This window comes from Rhincodon typus, chromosome 8 (assembly GCF_021869965.1).
Source record: "Rhincodon typus isolate 14 chromosome 8, sRhiTyp1.1, whole genome shotgun sequence".
NCBI classification, from domain to species: Eukaryota; Metazoa; Chordata; class Chondrichthyes; order Orectolobiformes; family Rhincodontidae; genus Rhincodon; species Rhincodon typus.
The window spans coordinates 3,145,799-3,165,470 of NC_063339.1; the positions used below are offsets into that span (position 1 = coordinate 3,145,799).

General features: G+C 41.3%; 1 protein-coding gene across 1 annotated transcript in view; it reads left to right on the plus strand.

The window, feature by feature from the left end:
• LOC109917284 (transcription factor IIIB 90 kDa subunit-like) overlaps positions 1-19,672 on the plus strand; it is a 311,075-nt gene that overhangs the window by 172,555 nt on the left and 118,848 nt on the right. Inside the window, exons 7-10 of the mRNA XM_048600010.1 lie at positions 2,391-2,517; positions 4,692-4,731; positions 6,709-6,801; positions 8,457-8,744. Of these exons, the coding sequence (XP_048455967.1) occupies positions 2,391-2,517; positions 4,692-4,731; positions 6,709-6,801; positions 8,457-8,744 (548 nt within the window). The remainder of the gene's footprint in view (positions 1-2,390; positions 2,518-4,691; positions 4,732-6,708; positions 6,802-8,456; positions 8,745-19,672) is intronic.

Below are 19,672 nucleotides of genomic sequence, written 5' to 3' on the forward strand. Positions count from 1 at the left end.
AAAAAAAAACCTTCCTACAATTTTTAAGTGTCTTTTGATGTTGCATAGTGGTGAAAGGCATTACTTAAATAAAAGCCTTTACCTTTGCTTCAACATTCTTAAAGAATCCAAATGAACCTGTCTGAATAATTTCACTCTCTCAGCCATGGTATCATTCTAAGGAACTTGTGTTGCAATTCTCTCAGGCCATGACTTCATTTCTGAGACATGGTCCCAAAGAAATGAACATTGTTAGTCCAGATGGGGTCTGGCCAAGACTGCCTGCTTTGTTCTTGAGAAAAAGCCAACATTCTGCTGAACCTTTTTAATTGCTTCTGATACTTTTGCAATAGCTTTCAGTAATGTGTGCACATGACCAGCTTAATCCCTTTGCTGCTGCACATCTCTAATGTTCTTTCATCATTAAGAAATTATGATGATTTATCTTTCTCTGATTCAAAGTGAATGCCCTCATACTTCCCTACATTAAACTATATATGTCAGTTTTATTCACTCACTTGGTCTGTGTTGTGCTGTAAATTCCTGCCCTTATCTGCACATGTTCCTGTACCTTCTAACTTATTGCTACCTGCAACCTAGATATACAATTTTCTATTTTTCCATCTAGACTTTTGATACAAATGGTGAAATGCTGTGTTCATAGAATAATTGCCTGGGGAGCATCACTTGCCATATCCACTCAATCCAAATATATACAACAAAAACAGAAGTTGCTGGAAAAGCTCAGCAGGTCTGGCAGCATCTGTGAAGAGAAATCAAAGTTAACGTTTAGGGTCCGGTGACCCTTCCTCAGACCTGCTGAGCTTTTCCAGCAACTTCTGTTTTTGTTTCTGATTTACAGCATCCGCAGTTCTTTCAGTTTCAATCCAAATATATTCCCTTTGACTCCATAATTACTTCCCAGCTCCTAAATAATTTCTGATCCATTTCATCCAAATTCTTACACTTTCATCTTGCTTACTGTTCCTTGAATGTAACCTTATTAAATGCCTTTTTGGAGATTCATATAAACAACATCCATTGGTTTTCTATTATTCATAAGTATGTGACCTTCTCAAAAATATATCTACAGTTTAGTTAGTTATGATCTACTCTTCACAGATTCATATCAACTATCTGACTAACTGTTATTTGCTACTGTCACTGTCTCTGGTAAAGTCCAGTAACTGGTACAATTTATACTATACTGACAGAACTTAATGAACAGAGTAACCAACCATCCTGTTTTTATGGGACTGCCCTTATAAGATACAAAAGGACGTCAGTCAAGGGCTGTTAATCCTAATGAACTCTCTTCCACCTATTTAACCTTGAGAGAAAAGTTTTGCCCAGGAATATGTTTACAGTGCTTAATATCTTGGAAAATGATCAAACAATAAGTTGATAGTGTGTGGATATCCAGTTTTATTTCACTGTTCCTCATGTGTCAAATGTAGTTGTTTTGTTCTTCATTGAGGCACTCCTATGTCAATGCTAGCATGTGTCTGGGATTGGCATACTGACTAAATTTGTACAATTGCATGGCATTTAAAGCCATACTGCGCTTCCCTATTCTTTGAAAGAGCTTCCCAATTAGTTCCTCTCCCTGTCTTTTTCCCCATAGCTCTGCAAATTTTTTCTTTTGTTTCCTCAATCTGCATTCCTCCCACTCTAAAATGTCAGTCCTGATATTACTGCTTGCTTGAGATGTGAAGCAGCAGTCTGTTGAGAGAGCGGTTCCTTCAAGCCTATTCTATTCTATTCAATCTGTGTGTGATTATTGTATCGTGGGCTCTTGCAGCCTCTCCTCACCTGGGTATCTCTTACCACAAGGATACTATGTTCTTCAAGCTTGCCTTGTTAAACAAGCTATAATTAACATTAACATTGTAGTAGCCTTCAGCTTCCCTTCTTAATAGGAGTGTGGTGTAACAAATAGTGACTCCCCCACTCGAGCTGTTAACAGAGTTGGGGGATGGGTAGGGAGGATCAGATACACTCCTGCTCAGCATTACATAGAGTAAAAACAACTACAATGACGGCATTATCGTAGTGGTACATCTTAAAATGTTTCACAGGAGCTGATATGACTCAAAGTTACATGAGGAGATATTAGATCAGATCCTAAAAGCTTGGTTAAAGAGGAATGATTTAAGGAGCCTCTTGAAAGCAGAAAGTAACGCAGAGATGTGTTGGGAGGGTGTCCAAAGCTCAAAGGCTTAAACAACAGCATGGCCAGCATTGAAAATTGGGGATGACAGGGATTAGAGGAGTTGCAGACATCTCACAGGGTGTCACATTGTTACCTGTTCACCATTGAGTGGTATGAAGCTATCATTGCTATCGCCACAGAAAGGCATGAACGGCTATTGAAACTGTTTCAGCGATTTTATTTTAAACTTCTGTTGCAGGCTTAATGAATTTGAAGAGACACCAACCAGCCAGTTAACAATCGATGAGTTTATGAAGATTGATTTGGAGGAAGAGTGTGACCCACCTTCGTTCACAGCAGGGAAGAGAAAGATTAGGCTGCAACAGGTAACCCTGTATTATAATTGGGAGAGCAGAGACCACAGTGAGGCCGAAGATAAACTTGCTTTTCATTCTTTGTTCATTCTTCTCACTTTTCTTTACCCTGTTTTTGAAACTTTGAATCTGAGTTGAGGTATGATTCCTCAGTGATCAAGCCTTCTTAAGTACCTCACCCCAAGTGACTTTGTGTGTGACCTGTTTGATTACAGGGTTACCACAGCTCAGAAGAGGCTCGTCAGCAGCTTATCTAGCATCAGACCAGACTTTTCTGAATGAGAAATTCACCAAAGATCCTCAGACAGCACCTTCCAAACCCACGACCGCTTCCATCTAGAAGGACAAGGGCAGCAGATACATGGGAACACCACCACCTGCAAGTTCCCCTCCAAGCCACTCACCATCCTGACTTGGAAATATATCACCATTCCTTCAGTGGTGCTGGATCACAATCCAGGAATTCCCTTCCTAAGGGCATTGAGAGACTGCAGCAGTTCAATAAGGCAGCTCACCACCAACCTCTCAAGAGGAACTGGTGACTGGCAATAAATGCTAACCAGCCAGCAATGACCCACAGTGAATTTTTAAATAAAAGTCATCCCTAACAGCTCAGAATCATATAATTGTACAGCATGGAAGAAGGTCATTTGGTCTATTTTGCCTGTGTGAACATACAAACAAGCAAAAGTAGGCTGTTTCGCCCTTCAAGTGCTCTGCCATTCAATAAAGTTCTGACTTTAATCTCAGCTCTACATTCCTGCATGCCCCTGAACAATCTTTCATCCCTTGATAATAAGGAATCTGTGTTGGTTCTTTGAAAGAGCTATCAGGTTAAATTCACTTCACATGCTCTTTCTCATAACCCTGCGAATTCTTCCTTTTGTGAGTATTTACTCAATCCCTTTTCAAATGTTATTTTTGAGCCTGCTTTCCATCAACCTCTGAGACAATGCAATCCAGATTATTACAACTTGCTGCACTTAAAACCAATGACCTGTTTTAGTGCAGTACATATTCTAATTTCCCTTAAGACTTGGCCATTTATTGGTGTCCTCTTCTTTCCAAATATCTGTCCATTGGAAACAGTTTCTCCTTATTTATTCTGTTGAAAGTCCTAAGATTCTAATGCTTCTCTTGCATCTCTCCTTATTATTTTCTTTTCAGAAGAGAACAACTCCAGCTTCTCTTGTCTCTCCACTGATCAGAAATCCCTCACCTTGGATGCTTGTTTGAGTCCTGAGCTGAGCAGGTGTAACACCATCCTGACTCATGCTCACTCATCAGATCAACTGATTTAGATAAACCATGGCTGGACTGAAACCTTCCTGTCTTTTAGACTCAGTATCATACCATGGGCTTGTTCATCATGGAGAGATCTCATTTTTCTTTTAGAAAGCAAAATACACAGACCTAAACAAAAAAACCACGCTCATGCTTGTGGATGATCCTCCTGGATCAATTACAGTAATGGAAAATGGTTTCTTTTAAAAATACATGCCAGCATACCTGGTTATATAGTTTCAGTTTAATGTCCCCATTCTGTAGAAGTTATCATGCCTACATTGTATTTATCATGAGATCCTGTACCAATTACTTTTGCATTAAATGAATGAGCTGTGGTTTCCTCAATGGTATGTAGCCTGATATAAGCCCAGATAAAGTTGTCTAACTTTTTATAGGTGCCTGAACTGGAAACATGATATGGGTTGATTTTTTTCAAAATAATGATAGGGAAGTTCTCTGGTTCTCACCTCCATATTTTTCTCCTGCATGAATTAGCTGGCAGAAAGATAGGGAAGGAGACTTGCCTTTCATCACCTAAGGATGTGTCAAATCACTGCTGTAATGTAAGCAGTGTGGGAGCCAATTATGTGAATAGCAAGCTCCCAAAGATAGCAGTGAGCTAAGTGACCACGTTTCTGAGTGTTTGGTGATGTTGATTGATGCATAAATATTGTCCAGAACTCTCTCGATACATTTCTGCACTTCTTCAAAATAGTATTGTGAGATCTCTTACCCACGAGCACGTGGGACATTGGTCTAATATCTGAAAGAACGTACCTTTGATAGTGTGGCTGTCCCTCTATTGCACTGGAAGTGTCAGCCTTGAATATGTACCAGGTCTGATAAATTATTAACAGAAATTACTGAATATGTGTAAAGTAATTATTATTTCATTTCAGCTGGAGCAAGAACTCTCCAAAAAATTGGTGGATTTTGAAGGTAATTGAACATCTCTCTCTCTCTCTCTCTCCCTAAATCTCTCTCTTTAAAGTTTTCGAGAAGACTTGTAGCTTGGGTTGTGGATGAGGTTATAGACTTGCTCGCCAAGTCGGTGGGTTTGGTTGTAAATGTTTCGTCACCCTGCTGGGTAACGCCTCCGGTGAAGCGTTGGTGTTCTGTTCCGCTTGTTATTTATATGCTTCAGTTTGCTGGTGTGGTTGGTATTACTTTCGGTTCTGTTTCTGAGTGGTTTGTACACAGGGTCTAATTCAAGGTGTTTGTTGATGGAGTTCCGGTTGGAATTTCAGGCATGTCTCAGTTTAGCTTGTGCAATTATCGATGTGTTATCCCAGTGGAATTCATGTCCCTCGTTGTCTGTGTGTAGTGAGACAAGTGAGAATTGGTCGTATCTCTTGGTGGCTCTTTAATATTCATTTATCGGTATAGTCAATTTTCTTCCGTTTGGCCTATGTAGTATTTCTCACAGTCTTTGCATGGTATTTTGTATATTACACCGGTTTTGCTGGTTTTGGGTGTGGGATCCTCTGTGTACTCGGATGGTCCTCTCAGTGTCTGTAAGAGGTTGGTCCGAGATGTTTTTAATCCATGAATCTGTGTTGTCCGTGTCGTTGATGTGGGTGATTTTGGACAGTTTTTCTTGAAGGGCTATTCTTTTCGTTGTTCTAGTCTTTTGTTGTTGTATGCTGATGGCTTGTTCCAGTGTGGATGTCCATTGCTGGTTGGTTGCGTTGGAGTATGGAGTTTTTTGGTGTGCAATTTCCCACTCGTATTTGTGGAGGCAGTTGTGGGCATCGTCGATCATAACCCTTATCATTCTGCAGCCGTTCTGTTCCGCATCCTTACCAGGAAAAAATTCACGAAAGAAGAAGGGAACAACAACCTAGTACCCTTCTTGGACGTAGAACGCAAAAACAACAGGGAACTCTAGACCAGCGTATATAGAAAGACCACACATAGAGACCAGATACTCAATTACACTAGCAACCATCCCAACGCCTACAAATGGAGCTGCATCAAGAAACTATTTAAATGAGCCACAATACATTGCAGCAATCCGGAACTACGCAAAGTAGAACAGGAGCACCTATACGGAGTCTTCAAAAGGAATGGATGCCCGAAAAGCACAATCCACTGTTACCTCCCAGATAGACCACAACAGGAAGACACAATATGACCGGACTCACTAATCACCCTACCATACATCAAGGACATTTCAGAGATGACCACAAGACTACTCAGACCCCTAGGTATCACGGTAGCTCACAAACCAACAACCACCCTGCGACAGCTACTGACGAACGTAAAGGATCCCAGACCCACAACCAGTAAAGTTAATGTAATATACAAAATACCATGCAAGGACTGTGAGAAATACTACATAGGCCAAACCGGCAGAAAATTGACTATAAGGATACATGAACACCAAGAGACACCACCAATTCTCACTTGTCTCACTACACACAGACGAGGGACACGAACTCGACTGGGACAACACATCCATAATCACACAAGCCAAACAGATTCACGCCAGGGAATTCCTGGAGACCCGGTATTCCAACCAGAACTCCATCAGCAAACACCTTCAATTAGACCCTGTGTACAAACCACTGAGAAACAGAACCGAAAGTAATACCAACCACCCCAGCAAACCGAGGCATATAAATAACAAGTGGGACAGAACACCGACCCTTCACCGGAGGTGCACTGACGATGTTACCTAGCAGGGTGATGAAACACTTACAACCAAACCCACCAGCTTGGCGAGCTTGTCTACAACCTAAATCTCTCTCTCTTTCTTTTTCTCTTTTTTCAAACGTGTTCACTTGTGTCTAACCCTATCTCCCCCAACCTTTTCCCACTTCTAGCAATGAAGAGTTTACCTTCATAGTTGGTCATTTGTAGGTTAGTATTCACAGTATGCATTCTAAAAATAAAAATTATGTTGATACTTTGCAGGTGAAATTGCAAGTTATCAAGATGAGATTGAGACTGAGCTGGAGATCACTCGACCAAGGTATCGAGGAGCATATGCGAATTATGCTAAAGGAGGTATGTACACATAACAATTTGCTTTTTTTGAGTCATTGTGAAGAGATTAACTGTATTTTAATAACATTTTAATGTACAATGTACCATGAATACAGGCAGTATTCCATCACCTCCCTCAAGTTACTATTCTTCATGGGCTCTGAAGTGTGGAGCTTCATGGCTAATCCTGGACTGACTTCATCACAGAAGCATCCTTCATGATTAGGCCACTAGGACCTGATACAACACTTCTATCTATCCTGTCTTGAGTTAATGGGTCCTCACAAGGCAACACTGGAGTGGAAGTCTCTGTGATTGACCTCCGGTGACTTAAACCTCAGGAAGGGGAAAAGATCAATTAATGTTATTGTTCTGAATCAAACTTCTTAAACAGCTAACTGCTGTTTCACGTTGCATTCCAGGAGAGTAACATATGCTAACACCAATGCAGAAAGCTTGTGACAGTGTCAGAGGTCCTATCCTTTGGATGATGTCCTATTTGACTAATGTATTGTGTGAATAACAAATAATGTTATTATTTTAAAAATAAAACATGCTTGCCCTGAGTCAACATTCCTCTAACTATCACCCCAGAAATATATTTGATTTGATTTGATTTGATTTATTATTGTCACATGTACCTAGGTACAGTGAAAAGTTGTGAGACAACAAGGTGCAGGGCTGGATGAACACAGCAGGCCAAGCAGCATCATAGGAGCAGAGAGGCTACAGTGAAAAGTTGTGTTCTGCATGCAGTACAGGCAGATCATACCATTCAAACTGGTATGATCTACACTCTCTACAGTCGCCAGTAGTCTCATTGTGGGATCTTGAGTTCCAGGGTGAAAAGGTTTTGCCTTATAACTCTTCAACCTCCTGCCCCTTACCTTAAATCTATGCCTCCTTGTCATTGACCCCTCCTTCAAGGGGAAATTTTCTTCCTGACTACCCTATCTATGCCCCTCATTTCTTTCATGTCCCCTGTCAATCTCCTCTGTTCCAAGGAAAATAACCCCAGTCTGTCCAATCTCTGAAACTCTCCAGCCCAAGCAACATCCTGGTAAATCTCCTCTGCACTCTCTCCAGTGCTATCATAGCTCTCCTATATTGTGGTTTCCAGATCTACACACACTACTCTAGCTGTAGCCTAATCAATGTGTTATACAGTTCCAGCATTACCTCTCTGCCCTTAAACTCTATGCCTGAAGTATGTCATATGCCTTCTTAACCACTTTATTTGATAATCTAAGAAATTGGTGGATATGCACGCTGAGGTCCCTCACATCCTCAGTGCTTCCCCAGGGTCCTACTGTTCAACATGTATTCACTTGCCTCGTTTGGTGATATATACCATGTATATACAGGTGGGATATATGTACAACAGCAGATACCCAGGTAGGAACTACAGACTCTAGTTTAATCAAGGAAGGGTCACCAGACCTGAAACGTTAACTCTGTTTTCTCCTTCACAGATGCTGCCAGACCTGCTGAGCTTTTCCAGCAACTTTGTTTTTGTTCTGTAGTTTAATCGAGATGTTGATTATGAATAGAAATCTAAAAAAGCAATTAAGCTGTTTAGTAAATTAGATCTTGCAAGGAAACTCCATAGCTTCTGACTCACTGGCTATTTGCAAACTGTTTTCATTTTTTATCACTGGAGAAATACTGTGTTCCAGATACTCTGGATGATGGAGCTTCGGTAACCTCCAGTGGATTAGGTGAGGAAGAGGGTGAGGATGAAGAGCTGACAGCAGTCGCAAACCATCTGAACAAAGATTTCTGTGATGATTTCCTAAATGAAGAGCGTCCAAAAGAGAATGACAGAACAGATGAGGAGAAAGAATCAGAGCCTCCACCCAAACCCCCGAATATATCCTCTCTGTTAGGCCCCCTGCCTACAGCAGCCAGCCTAGGCCTGAAGGAGCCAATTGAAGAGTGTATAGCAGCTGATGAACCTGAGTCAGGTAAGTGTGCTCAACTTTTCTGACTGTATACAATGCACCATGAATGTGGTGCCTGCAAATTTCAAACTACATGGTGGTTTAGGTGGGAAAATAATGTCACATACAGCTATGAGTCATTCCATCTCTGCGCTGTGACTTAACTAGTGAGCCAGCCTGTATTGTGCACCTGAGCTCTAGCACAATGCTGCCAATTCAATAATTTTTCAGTTTTCAAGCAGCGTTGTAAGTTCTTTGAAGTTGAAAACTGGACAACTGACCCGATTGCCAATTCTTCTCATTTGAGACCCTTGCACTCTGTGATGTAATTGCTCCACCATTGTCAGTGTAATGTCAGCTGTATCATCCCCGAGTTCTGCTATTCCCATCCACACCCCCACAGCCCACTGTCTCCCTTTGCTCCTTTAAGGTCTTTCTTAAAACTCACTTCTTTGACAAGCTTTAACTTGCCTGTTCTATTAACACCTAAAGTGACTTGGCACTAATATTTTTTAGATAATGCTGCTGTGAAGTGCCATGGGACATTTTGCTGCATTAAAGAAGCTTAATGAAAAATGTTGTTAAAGGGGGATTGTTTAAGCCCATGACTACGGTAAATGATATTCATGCTCAATTGATTTAGTGAGTGATCACCTAACATGTTTGTGCGATGTTCTTCTCTGCTGTATTTCTAGAGTTGTTACACTGCTATAAATGGAAAAATGCTTCCAATAACATACAAAGCAGAGAATTGTTGGGATTTCTTGCTGATATCTCCAATGCATCTTTCTCAGCTTTAATATCTTCTGTGGATCTGTTGGTTAGACATGTTCAAAGGGAAAAGAAATTGAAAATGAGGAAATATATTTATGTTGAGCTGAAGCTGCAGTGCACTAAACTGGCATGTACTGGAAGCTACACATTAATATACAGGGCTCTGTTCTTTGCAGGCAGAATGAGCATGGACAAGCACTACATCAGCTTCAACTCAAAGCAGCAGCTATTCTTTAGTTAATTTCTCAGGGCAATGTCTTGACCAATCAATCTACTAGTTTTAAATTTAGGTATTTTCTATTGAACCTATGCATAAATGTTAAAACACATATCTGAAGCAGGTAGACCTGAACCTAGGCCTTCTAATTCAGAGATAGGGACAGTACCATTGTACTACGAGAGACTGTGCTGGCTTCCAGAGTCAATTAGCCTGCCAAGACCCACTGCATGTCTTCTATACAAGAAACTCCAGAACCCCATAATATCTCAGACCTAAAACTGAATGTATCAGCTTTTACTTTAAGGCTACAACACTGTGCGTTGAGCTGGATAAATATGCATGTGCACTCCACTGTAGCCAATGATACACAAAAAATATATATATATGGGGACAGAGTTGTTTAGCTGTTTTTTGATCAGCCTGTTCGGTGATGTCATGTTGTACCTTTGGAGCAGGTGGAACTTGAACACAGACCTCCTGGCTCAGATGTAAGGACATTACCACTGTGCCACAAGGGCCCCACAAATTTAAAATTTAAACAAAGCCTAGCAGTTAACTGTCAATCATCATTTAATGGTATATTAATGGAAATGCCTCCACCAATCCAAGTCTAACTTCCAACCAATCAGCACTTTCCTCTCATATAGTATGAATTTTGGTTTTTCCCTTTAATAGTATCTTCACGATTGTCCTGCTGAGTACAGAATTAAAAGATTCCACAAAAATATGTTTATTTTTCAGCAATACTCAAGTTGTGTGTAACCAAATGTGTTTTGCCTGGTTTTGAGAAGGGATGGGGGTTGACCTTTGTGTATATATATTTTGTGTATGGTTGGCTACAGTGGAGTGCACATGCGTATTCATCCAGCTCAATATACAATGTTGTAGCAGTAAAGTAAAAGCTGATACATTCAGCTTTAGGTCTGGAGATATTATGGGGTTCTGGAGTTTCTTGTATAGGAGACATGCAGTGGGTCTTGGCAGGCTAATTGACTCGGGAAGCCAGCACAGTCATTGGTCCCCAAATTCTTGCAGCAGACACAGACATGGTGCTGGGTAATATAGATTGTACATTCTCAATTTCTTTGTCCCTTTGTCTCCAGTACAGATGCACGGGGCTCAGACTGCCTGTAGTTCCACATCTGTTAAATATTCACTGATGGAACAGATGGATGAAAGGAATTTAAAGACCTACCTATTTCCGGTCATGACTTCAGATCATGGGTGCTCATTCTTTGGCCTCCTTAATAACAATAATAACTCATAAATGACATGACTGTGATTTCCTTTCCTGCATGGAACTTAGTTGAAAAGCTTCAGCTGAACGTGCAAACATCTGAACTGAGCCTAAGCAGCTTGAGCATTGACATAGATACCTCTGTTTAAAAATATGAAGATACACATGATGGAGAAGTTTTTCTCATGGACAGTCATGAACCTTTGGAACTAACTCTCTCTTCTTCCAAAGGTAGTGGAAGCAGAGTCCTTGAATATTTTTAAGGTATAGATGGATAAATTCTTGATGAGCAAGGGGATGAAAGGTTATCTGGGGTAGGCAGAAATGACGGGCTGTCAGATCAGTCAGGAATTAATCAAATAGCAGAGCAGGCTCAAAGGGCTGAATGGCCTACTCCTCTGAACTTGTACTTATGATCTGGCAGCCATGCTTCAAACCATCCTTTTCTCTCGTGGTTTTTTAAGTTAGGAGAAAAATCGAAATATGTCATTTACACTGTTGAATTCAAGAGTGCCGATTAGTTCTTGCTCAGGATCCCTTAACTTTAGTTCTTAAGCTCAGAGTTTTCCTCACATAGTCTAAGGGTTTTAGTCTTGGCTCAGCCTGTAACACACTTCCACCACTGCACTGAGAAAGTTATAGGTTGTGGTTGGTTGGCTCGCCGAGTTGGTTCGTTGTTCCACAGACGTTTCATTACCCTGCTGGGTAACATCATCAGCGCAGCCTCCGATGAAGCGCTGTTATGTTTCCCACCTGTTGTTTAAACTCTGGTGTCTGTTGAGCTGGGTTACCCCATTTCCGGTTTTCCTTCGCAGTGGTGTGTATATAGGGTCTAGCTCTATATGTTTGTTGACGGCCTTCTTAGTGGAGAACCAGGCCTCTAGGAATTCCCGTGCTTGTCTTTGCTTGGCCTGTCCTAGGATCCTGGTGTTGTCCCAATTGAACTGGTGGTTTTCCTTATCCATGTGGATGGAAATGAGTGAGTATCGGTCGTGTCTTTTTCTTGCCAGTTGGTGTTGACGGTGCTTTAAACCATGGAAACTGTGAGAAGATATTTGTAGTTTTAAAAAGAAGTTAGTGGCGCACATTGAGAATTCTGTATCCAATGATGTCTCAGGGTAGTGAAGGAGAAATCCAGACAAATCGGCATTGCCTGTTTGTGTTCAGGACAATTCTGCCAGCCTCTTGATTGAGTTTGTAATCAGTAGCAGTTGTTGTGGACTTGGAAGAACTCAGCATGGTAACTACCTCCTTGATTGGTTCCTGGGCAGGTGTCTACAGCATTGTAGATAAATAAACAGCAGAAGTATCTAGCCTGGAAAGTGAAAGCATCCATCTCTCTCTTGCTTCTATGTGGAGAAGTAAAAGCAAATCCCCAGAAGCTAGAGATAGTAGGAACTGCAGCTGGTGGAGAATCTGAGATAACAAGGTGTAGAGCTGGATGAACACAGCAGGCCAAGCAGCATCGGAGGAGCAGGAAGGCTGACGTTTCGGGCCTAGACTCTTCTTCAGAAGCTAGTCATTTTTCCTCATCTTTCCCCTGCAAGCTGCTGTCTTTACAAATACCATTTTAAAAGCCAAAAGGGAAAACCCACCTTTGGAGGCTGTGAAAAGGTGAATTTTCAGCCAGTGAATGTGAGACTGAGAATCAGTGTATCCACAATCTTGTCTCCTCAGCAAAGAGTTGAAAGAAATCAAAAGAAAATACTGGTTGACATCTTTGGTCCGGACTAGTGCTACTGAACCATATTTCCTTGGTCCACCCATAATATTTATTTGTTTTCTGTATTTGTATCTGTCAGTATGTGTGCAATGGCGTAGATGAGCTATTCAACTTACCTACTTTTTGTCTAGGTTAAAAACAGTTTGGTAACAAGAAAATAACTATTTGTTGTAACGAGAGAAACCTAGTGTGCATATTCTTTTCATCTGAATTAGGTCATTGGATAGTAATGGACCATTCTATGATTTAATGTGCTGTTCACATTTATGATAAGTTGGGGAATAATGGGGCTTGATTTACCATGTGCTATCCCTAGTGAGTCACAAAATCCTCAAACCTGTTTTTAAAATTTATTTTGTGGAAGTGTGCTTTGCACAGATTGACTGCAGCATTTGCTACATTATAGCAATGCATGCATTTTGAAGTAATTCTTTGTCTGTAGAGTACTTTGGCAAAGAGTGCATGAGGAGACCTTGAAAGACAATGCATTATGTAAATGCAAACTGGCTCTTTCTTAAATCTATATTGTCTGCTATCTCTTGACTGTTAAACTTTACTGACAAAGTAGTGGGTAGCTGAAATGCTTCGAATTTGGCTATAAGCAAGGAAATTGCAATGGCCTAGTGGTATTATCGCTGGAAATGTTAATCCAGAGACCCAGATAATGTCTTGGAGACCCAGGTTCGAATCCTGCCCTGGCAGATGGTGAAATTTGAACTCAATAAAAACCTGGAATTAAGAGTCTAATAATGACCATGAATCCATTGTCGATTGTTGGGAAAACCCATCTGGTTCACTAATGCCCTTCAGGGAAGGAAATTGCCATCCTTACCTGGTCTGGCCTACATGTGACTCCGGATCCACAGGAATGTGGTTGATTCTCAACTGCCTTCTGGGCAATTAGGGATGGGCAATAAATGCTGCCTGGCCAGCGATGCCCTCATCCTGTGAATGAATAAAAAAAAGCCTGGAAAGTGAAGCTTCTCTGCAACAAAGACGGTTACTTATTTACCCAACTACCACTCCCCCACATCGCCACTCTTCCTCATCCCTCCCTCTGTTCACCAGCTTTGCAATAATACTGTCAAGTTGAATTGGGTGATGAGAGACAGGCTTTATTCTATCGCTGGAAAATGTTGTGCACTGACAGCTCCTATTATTGGAGCTGAATGGCTGGCCGAAGAAAGCTGCAGAAAAAGGGGATTTCTGCCAATCCTGCCAGTTTCTGCAGGGTGCGCAACATTCCTATTTGAGTTAACTCTTACTTCTGTTTTTGCTGTTCCTGTTTCTTTGTGCGATGGCTGTGGACGAGTTATCAGTCTGCTTTCAGACTCTCTTGGTTTTGATGGGGAATAACTGAGGTAGCAGCTTCTGTGTAGTGTTAAACCCACTCCATTTTGCTTTTAATCCTTTTTTTTAGGAAAGTCAAATCCAGGTAGGAGTTTCATGGTGAATCGTAGGGTCTTAAGGAGTGTAGTAGAACAGAGGGACCCTGGAGTTCAGGTGCACGGTTTTCTGAAAATGGAGTCACAGGTAGACAGGGCAGTGAAAAAGGCTTTTGGTGCACTGGCCCTTCATCAATCAGGGCACTGAGTTTAGAAGTTAGTACATTATGTTGCAGTCATATAGGACGTTAGTGAGGCTGCACTTGGAATGTTGTGTTCGGTTTTGGTCACCTGGCTATAGGTTATTAAACTGGAAAGAGTGCAGAAGAAATTTACAAGGATGTTGCCAGGACTCGAGGGACTGACCTATAGGGAGAGGTCGGACAAGCTAGGACTTTTTTCTTTAGTGTGTAGGAAACTGAGGGAGGATCTTATAGAAGTGTATAAGATCATGAGAGGCATGGATAGGGTGAATGCACTCAGTCTTTTTCCCTGGGTTGGGGAATTGAGGACTAGAGGGCATCAGTTTAAGATAAGAGGGGAAAGAATACATGGGAACCTGAGGGGCAACTTTTTTACACAGAGGGTGGTACACATATGGAATAAGCTGCCAGCGGAAGTTGTTGAGGCAAGTACATTAACAATATTTAAAATGTATTTGGACGAATACATGGAATGGAAAGGTTTAGAAGGATATGGGCCAAGTGCAGGGAAATGGGGTTAGAGTGAATGGATGTTTTGGTCGGCATGGACCAGTTTGGGCCGAAGGGCCTGTCTCTGTGCTGTAGGACTCCACATCGGAAAGGAAGAACGTGGGATCAGGAGGAGGTCACTTGGCCCATCAAGCCTGTTTTGCTTCTCAAGATCATGGCTGATCTTTATTTTAACTCTAAACCATAGAAAAACATAAGAAATAGGAGTAGGAATGACCCCTATGGTCCCTTGAGGCTGTTCTGCCATTCAGTGCTTTGTGACTAATCTTTGATTTCAACTCCACTTTCCTGATCATTTCCATATCTCTTCATTCTCTAAAAGGCCAAAAATCTATCTCAGCCTCAAACATATTCAATGATGGAACATCTGCCACCCTCTGGGATACTGCATTCCAAAGATTCACAACTCTGAGTGAAAAAAATCGCTTCATTATAGTCCTAAATAATTGTTCCTTTATCCTGGGACAGTGACCCTATGTTAAAGATTCTAAGAGAAAAGCGTGTGTTTACCTGTCAAGTCCCTTCACAATCCTGTACGTTTCCACACTTGGCTTTAACTATGTAACCTTTATTCCTTTGTCCAACAGAGAGTATCATTCTCAACTGGCTAGCCCACTGGCTTGATATCAGTAGACACTGCCGGAAGTTGGTATGGAGCTAGACAGATGAGGACACTCCTAGGTTTGACTCCTAAGCTTGTCTGGTTAAATGACCTCAGCAAAGCAACAAATGAGATGCAAAATCAGAAGTTGCTGGAAAATCTCAGCAGGTCAGGCAGCATCTGTGAAAAGAAAGCAGAGTTAAAGTTTCAGATCCAGTGACCCTCCTTCAGAATAGGTTCATTGTGTAAGGTGCATGTGAACTAATATTAAGCAGGGTATGGGTCACGGCTTGTCTGTGATACCCAACCAGGATCGAATGTCCAGCTGGCACCCATTGCTTTCATTCACAGAGATAAAGGTCACTTTAGTGAGGTGCTGCTGGGTTGCTTGTGTCCATGGAGCTCTGCCCTAGTGAGAGCCCACATTTCTAGGGGAGGAAAAATAGAAATTGTTGGTGGTGTACGGAAGGTGAGGAAAATAATTCTCACTGCTACGGAGACCTGTACTTGGATGAAGTGAGTTCCTGTTGCTATAACTCTCTTCAGTGAAATGCCACTGATTGATCCTTCATTAGGTTGTTAATGAGTTGTGACTGTCTGCTGTGACCAGCAGAGCCTTGTTGCTGTGAGGGAGAGTCAACTGTTTTCTCTGCAACTGTAAGAGGAGCATTGCTGTAATTCTGTGGCTGTTAGTGTTTGTAAATTGCTCTACAATTAGCATCTCTCTCAGATCAACATCTATTTTAACAGTGTAATGGCGACTTAAATACTGTTTGACATGAGGAGTCTGATCCTTTTGGGTTACTGTTAACCTCACTTACCCACTAGATTCCTTAATGCTGTCATCCTTTTCATGCCCCCTCCATCAACTCCTTTTTTTTCCCCAATTTTGTCCCTTCCCCCTCTTCTGAGCAACAATAACTTACATTTATAAAGCACCTTCAGTGTGGTAAAATGTCTCAAGGCACTTCACAGGATGTGACCACTGAGCCATATAAGGAGATATTTGGTCAGTTGATCAAAAGCTTGGTCAGAGAAGTGGGATTTTAAAATATGTGTTCAAGAAGAGAGAGAGAGAGAAAGAGAGAGAGAGAGAAGTGAAGCTAGTTATGGGGAGAATTCCAAAGCCTAGGGCTCAGGAAGTCAAAACCATACCCACCAGTGCTGGGGTGATGAGGAAAAGGCCTGATATTAAAGGCAAGGGTTAGCAGAAAGGATGCAGGTTACAGAGATTTTATGTTAAACAACCGACAATGAGTATATGGTCATCATTAAATTGACTTTTTATTCCAGATTTTTTTTAAATTGAATTCAGTATTCCCATGTCCCCAGAATATTAACATGGGACATTTGACCAGTAGCCCATGGACAGAGCCCATCTAAGGAAGGCAGTGACATAGTGGTTGATGTTAGGCCATGGAGAAATTTGAATAAATGAGGTTGAACTTTTCTAGATCATGATGTCTCTGGACTGGTTGTTCTCATACAGCAAGATTGATGAATTTTAGCAGGTGCTTTTGACAATATTGGGAATCATAGTTGAGCTTGATCCTATTGCTGTGCGCTGTATGGTTTCACTGGGGTCTAATTGTCTTCATGCTTTCAATAGGATTTTGCTGCAGGAATTGAGACTTTTTTCCTCTTTCCCATCATTAACTTGGCGACTCTGAAGTTATTAACAACTCTGGTGTGGCCTGATCTATTGAGTGCATAGTGCCATAGGCTTATCAGGAGAAGTGCAGAACTTCATTTAATTATCTTTTGACCCCATTTATACTATTCTCTACCCTAATAATTTATTCAAAAATCAGATTACCCTTTGGCTGACTTCTAGCTTGCTCCTGACATCTTGATTTTTAATTTGTTCCCTTTGTATTTGATCTCTTTACCAAGGTTACTATTTTTCGTATTGTGATGATTCCCCTACCACTGTTAACTTTACTGTCCATGTTATATCTATTTGGTCCTGTGCTAATCAGTAATTATTCTCTGAAGTATGCCACTCAAATCTGTTACTTGCCATGTATTTATAACCTATCTGTTTCTGCACATTGTTAACATCCATTATAACATTTCAGTGGTGGACATCCCATTATAGATGTCCGTGTGTGGGTATTGAACTATAGACCACCATTGCGGATATCCAACTGCTGAAATCTTTCGTGCGGATATTCAACTGTAGACGTGTGTGTCGGTATTCAACCATAGGCATCAGAGGGTGGACATCCAACTGATGTTTTGCTCCTCCTTATTTCTGTATTCTCCTTTTGTCTAGAAAATGTCCAAGACTGCTGAACTGCTGTTGCCTCTTAAGCATCCTGCATTTTAAATATTCTACTGTGTAGAATAACAGTAGGGAAGGAAGTGTAAAGTTACAAAGGTATTGATAGATTGAATGCAAGCGCAAAAGTGTGGAAAATGGATTTCGGTTTTGGCAAATAAGTAACCTGGACAAAAACGAGTAGAACTGGGCAACTTTTACATGAAATCCAGAAATAGTAGGAAACTGAAGAAACTTGGGGTAGGGGTGCGGGGGTCCGGCTTTGTAGTGTTAAAATATCTTGGACAGAGAGAGAAAGTAATCAATAAGGTAATAGAATGCTGGCAGATGTATCTATAAGACTAAAACACAAAGTGGTTGAAGTCATGCCTTAGCTGTACAAGCCCGTGGTCAGACTACACCTGGAATAATAGCATTCAGTTCTGGCCACTGCACCTTAGAAAGGGCATATTCACTTAGCAGCAAGTGCAGAGTAGATTCACCAGAAAAATATCTGGAGTCAGAAACTAATATTTTATTCCCTGGAATTAAGAAGGTTAAGGGACACTTTGATTGAGTTTCAAGATATTTAGGGGTTGACACAGAGAGAAACCATTCCTGGTGATTGGTGAGTCTAAGACAGTGAGATAGAGTCTAAAACTTAGAGCCAGACTTTTCAGGAGTGAAATTAAGTTACACTTTTCATACAGCTGGCAACTTATGCCACATCATTTGTCAAATCCAAAACTGTGATTGATAGATCTTTAAGTAATGCAGAGGAGAGGTGGGGATATGGAATTAGGTCACAGATCAGCAATAATCTCATTTAATGAACAAGCCCAAAGGGCTATAAAACCTCCTCCTGTTCTTATGTTCCTTCCTCCCTTTTGTCTTTATCTCGGTTCTCCTTGAATATATTTATGCCATTTGCCTCAATAATTCCCTGTTCTAATAAGTTACACCAGAAAGTGGCAAGAATGTGCATCCTTACTGCATTTATTTATGGCTGAGCTCTCTACCAGTGAATCCATTTTCTCCACATCAGTCCAAAGCAAAATGTCAAGTTTCTGTTTTTTTCATCGGAAGAAAGCTCTGCTTATTGCTTCCCTCCCCTATTATACTTGATTTTTATGTGGAAAGCACATGAACAGGAATCTTCACATAATCAGAAAGGATGAATCACATCTGGAGTGAATCACAGCCTGAGATGAGTATGTAGTTTGAGGACTTTGGAGGCAATGTGAGAAGTCAGTGCAGAGCGGAGAAGGTACTTTATATTTATTCTCATGGTTTGTAAGGTTTTTAAACAGCAGGCTAAATAAGAGTCCAGGATCAGAGGCCCAGCATAAAAAAATTGACATCATAGGTAAACCATGAATTCATTGGTCGGTGATAGCTACTAATTTGATTATCTATTATGGTTTACTTTCAGATTCAAGGTAAAGTACGGGAAATATTTACAGGCTACAAATTAAAAGACAAGTATGAAATTTTTAACAATCAAGTTAAGAAGCAAGTAATTCAGATAGCAATTCCGGGCCAGGCAATGATGGACCCCGTTGTGGTTCATAGTGACCACATCTGAAACAAGTGTTGGTTATTTGAGGAACTGCAGCTCATGTTGATGAGCTGGAGTCCGGGCTTCAATTACAGCGACATATCAGGGTGGGGGAGAGTTGCCTGGACGCTGTGTTTCAGGAGGCAGTCAGACTCCTTAGATTAACTACCTCAAATTCAGTCAGCAGTCAGGGACAGGAGGGTGTGACTACCAGTGATGCAGGTAAAGTGATCCAAAAGGTAGTACTGCAGGAGCCTCAGCCCTTGAGTTTGTCTAAGAGGTTTGAGATTCTTGCTCCCTGTGTGGATGGGAGTGGGTGGGGGGGGATGCGGCTGGTGGTGGTGCTGTAGGGAGGATGAGCAAACTGACCGTAGCACTGCGGTACAGGGAGCCATTCAAGACAAGGGAGAAAAGAGAAATGTAGTTGTAACAGGAGCTTATAAAGTCAGGGGAATAGACCTTGTTCTCAGTAGCCAGGATC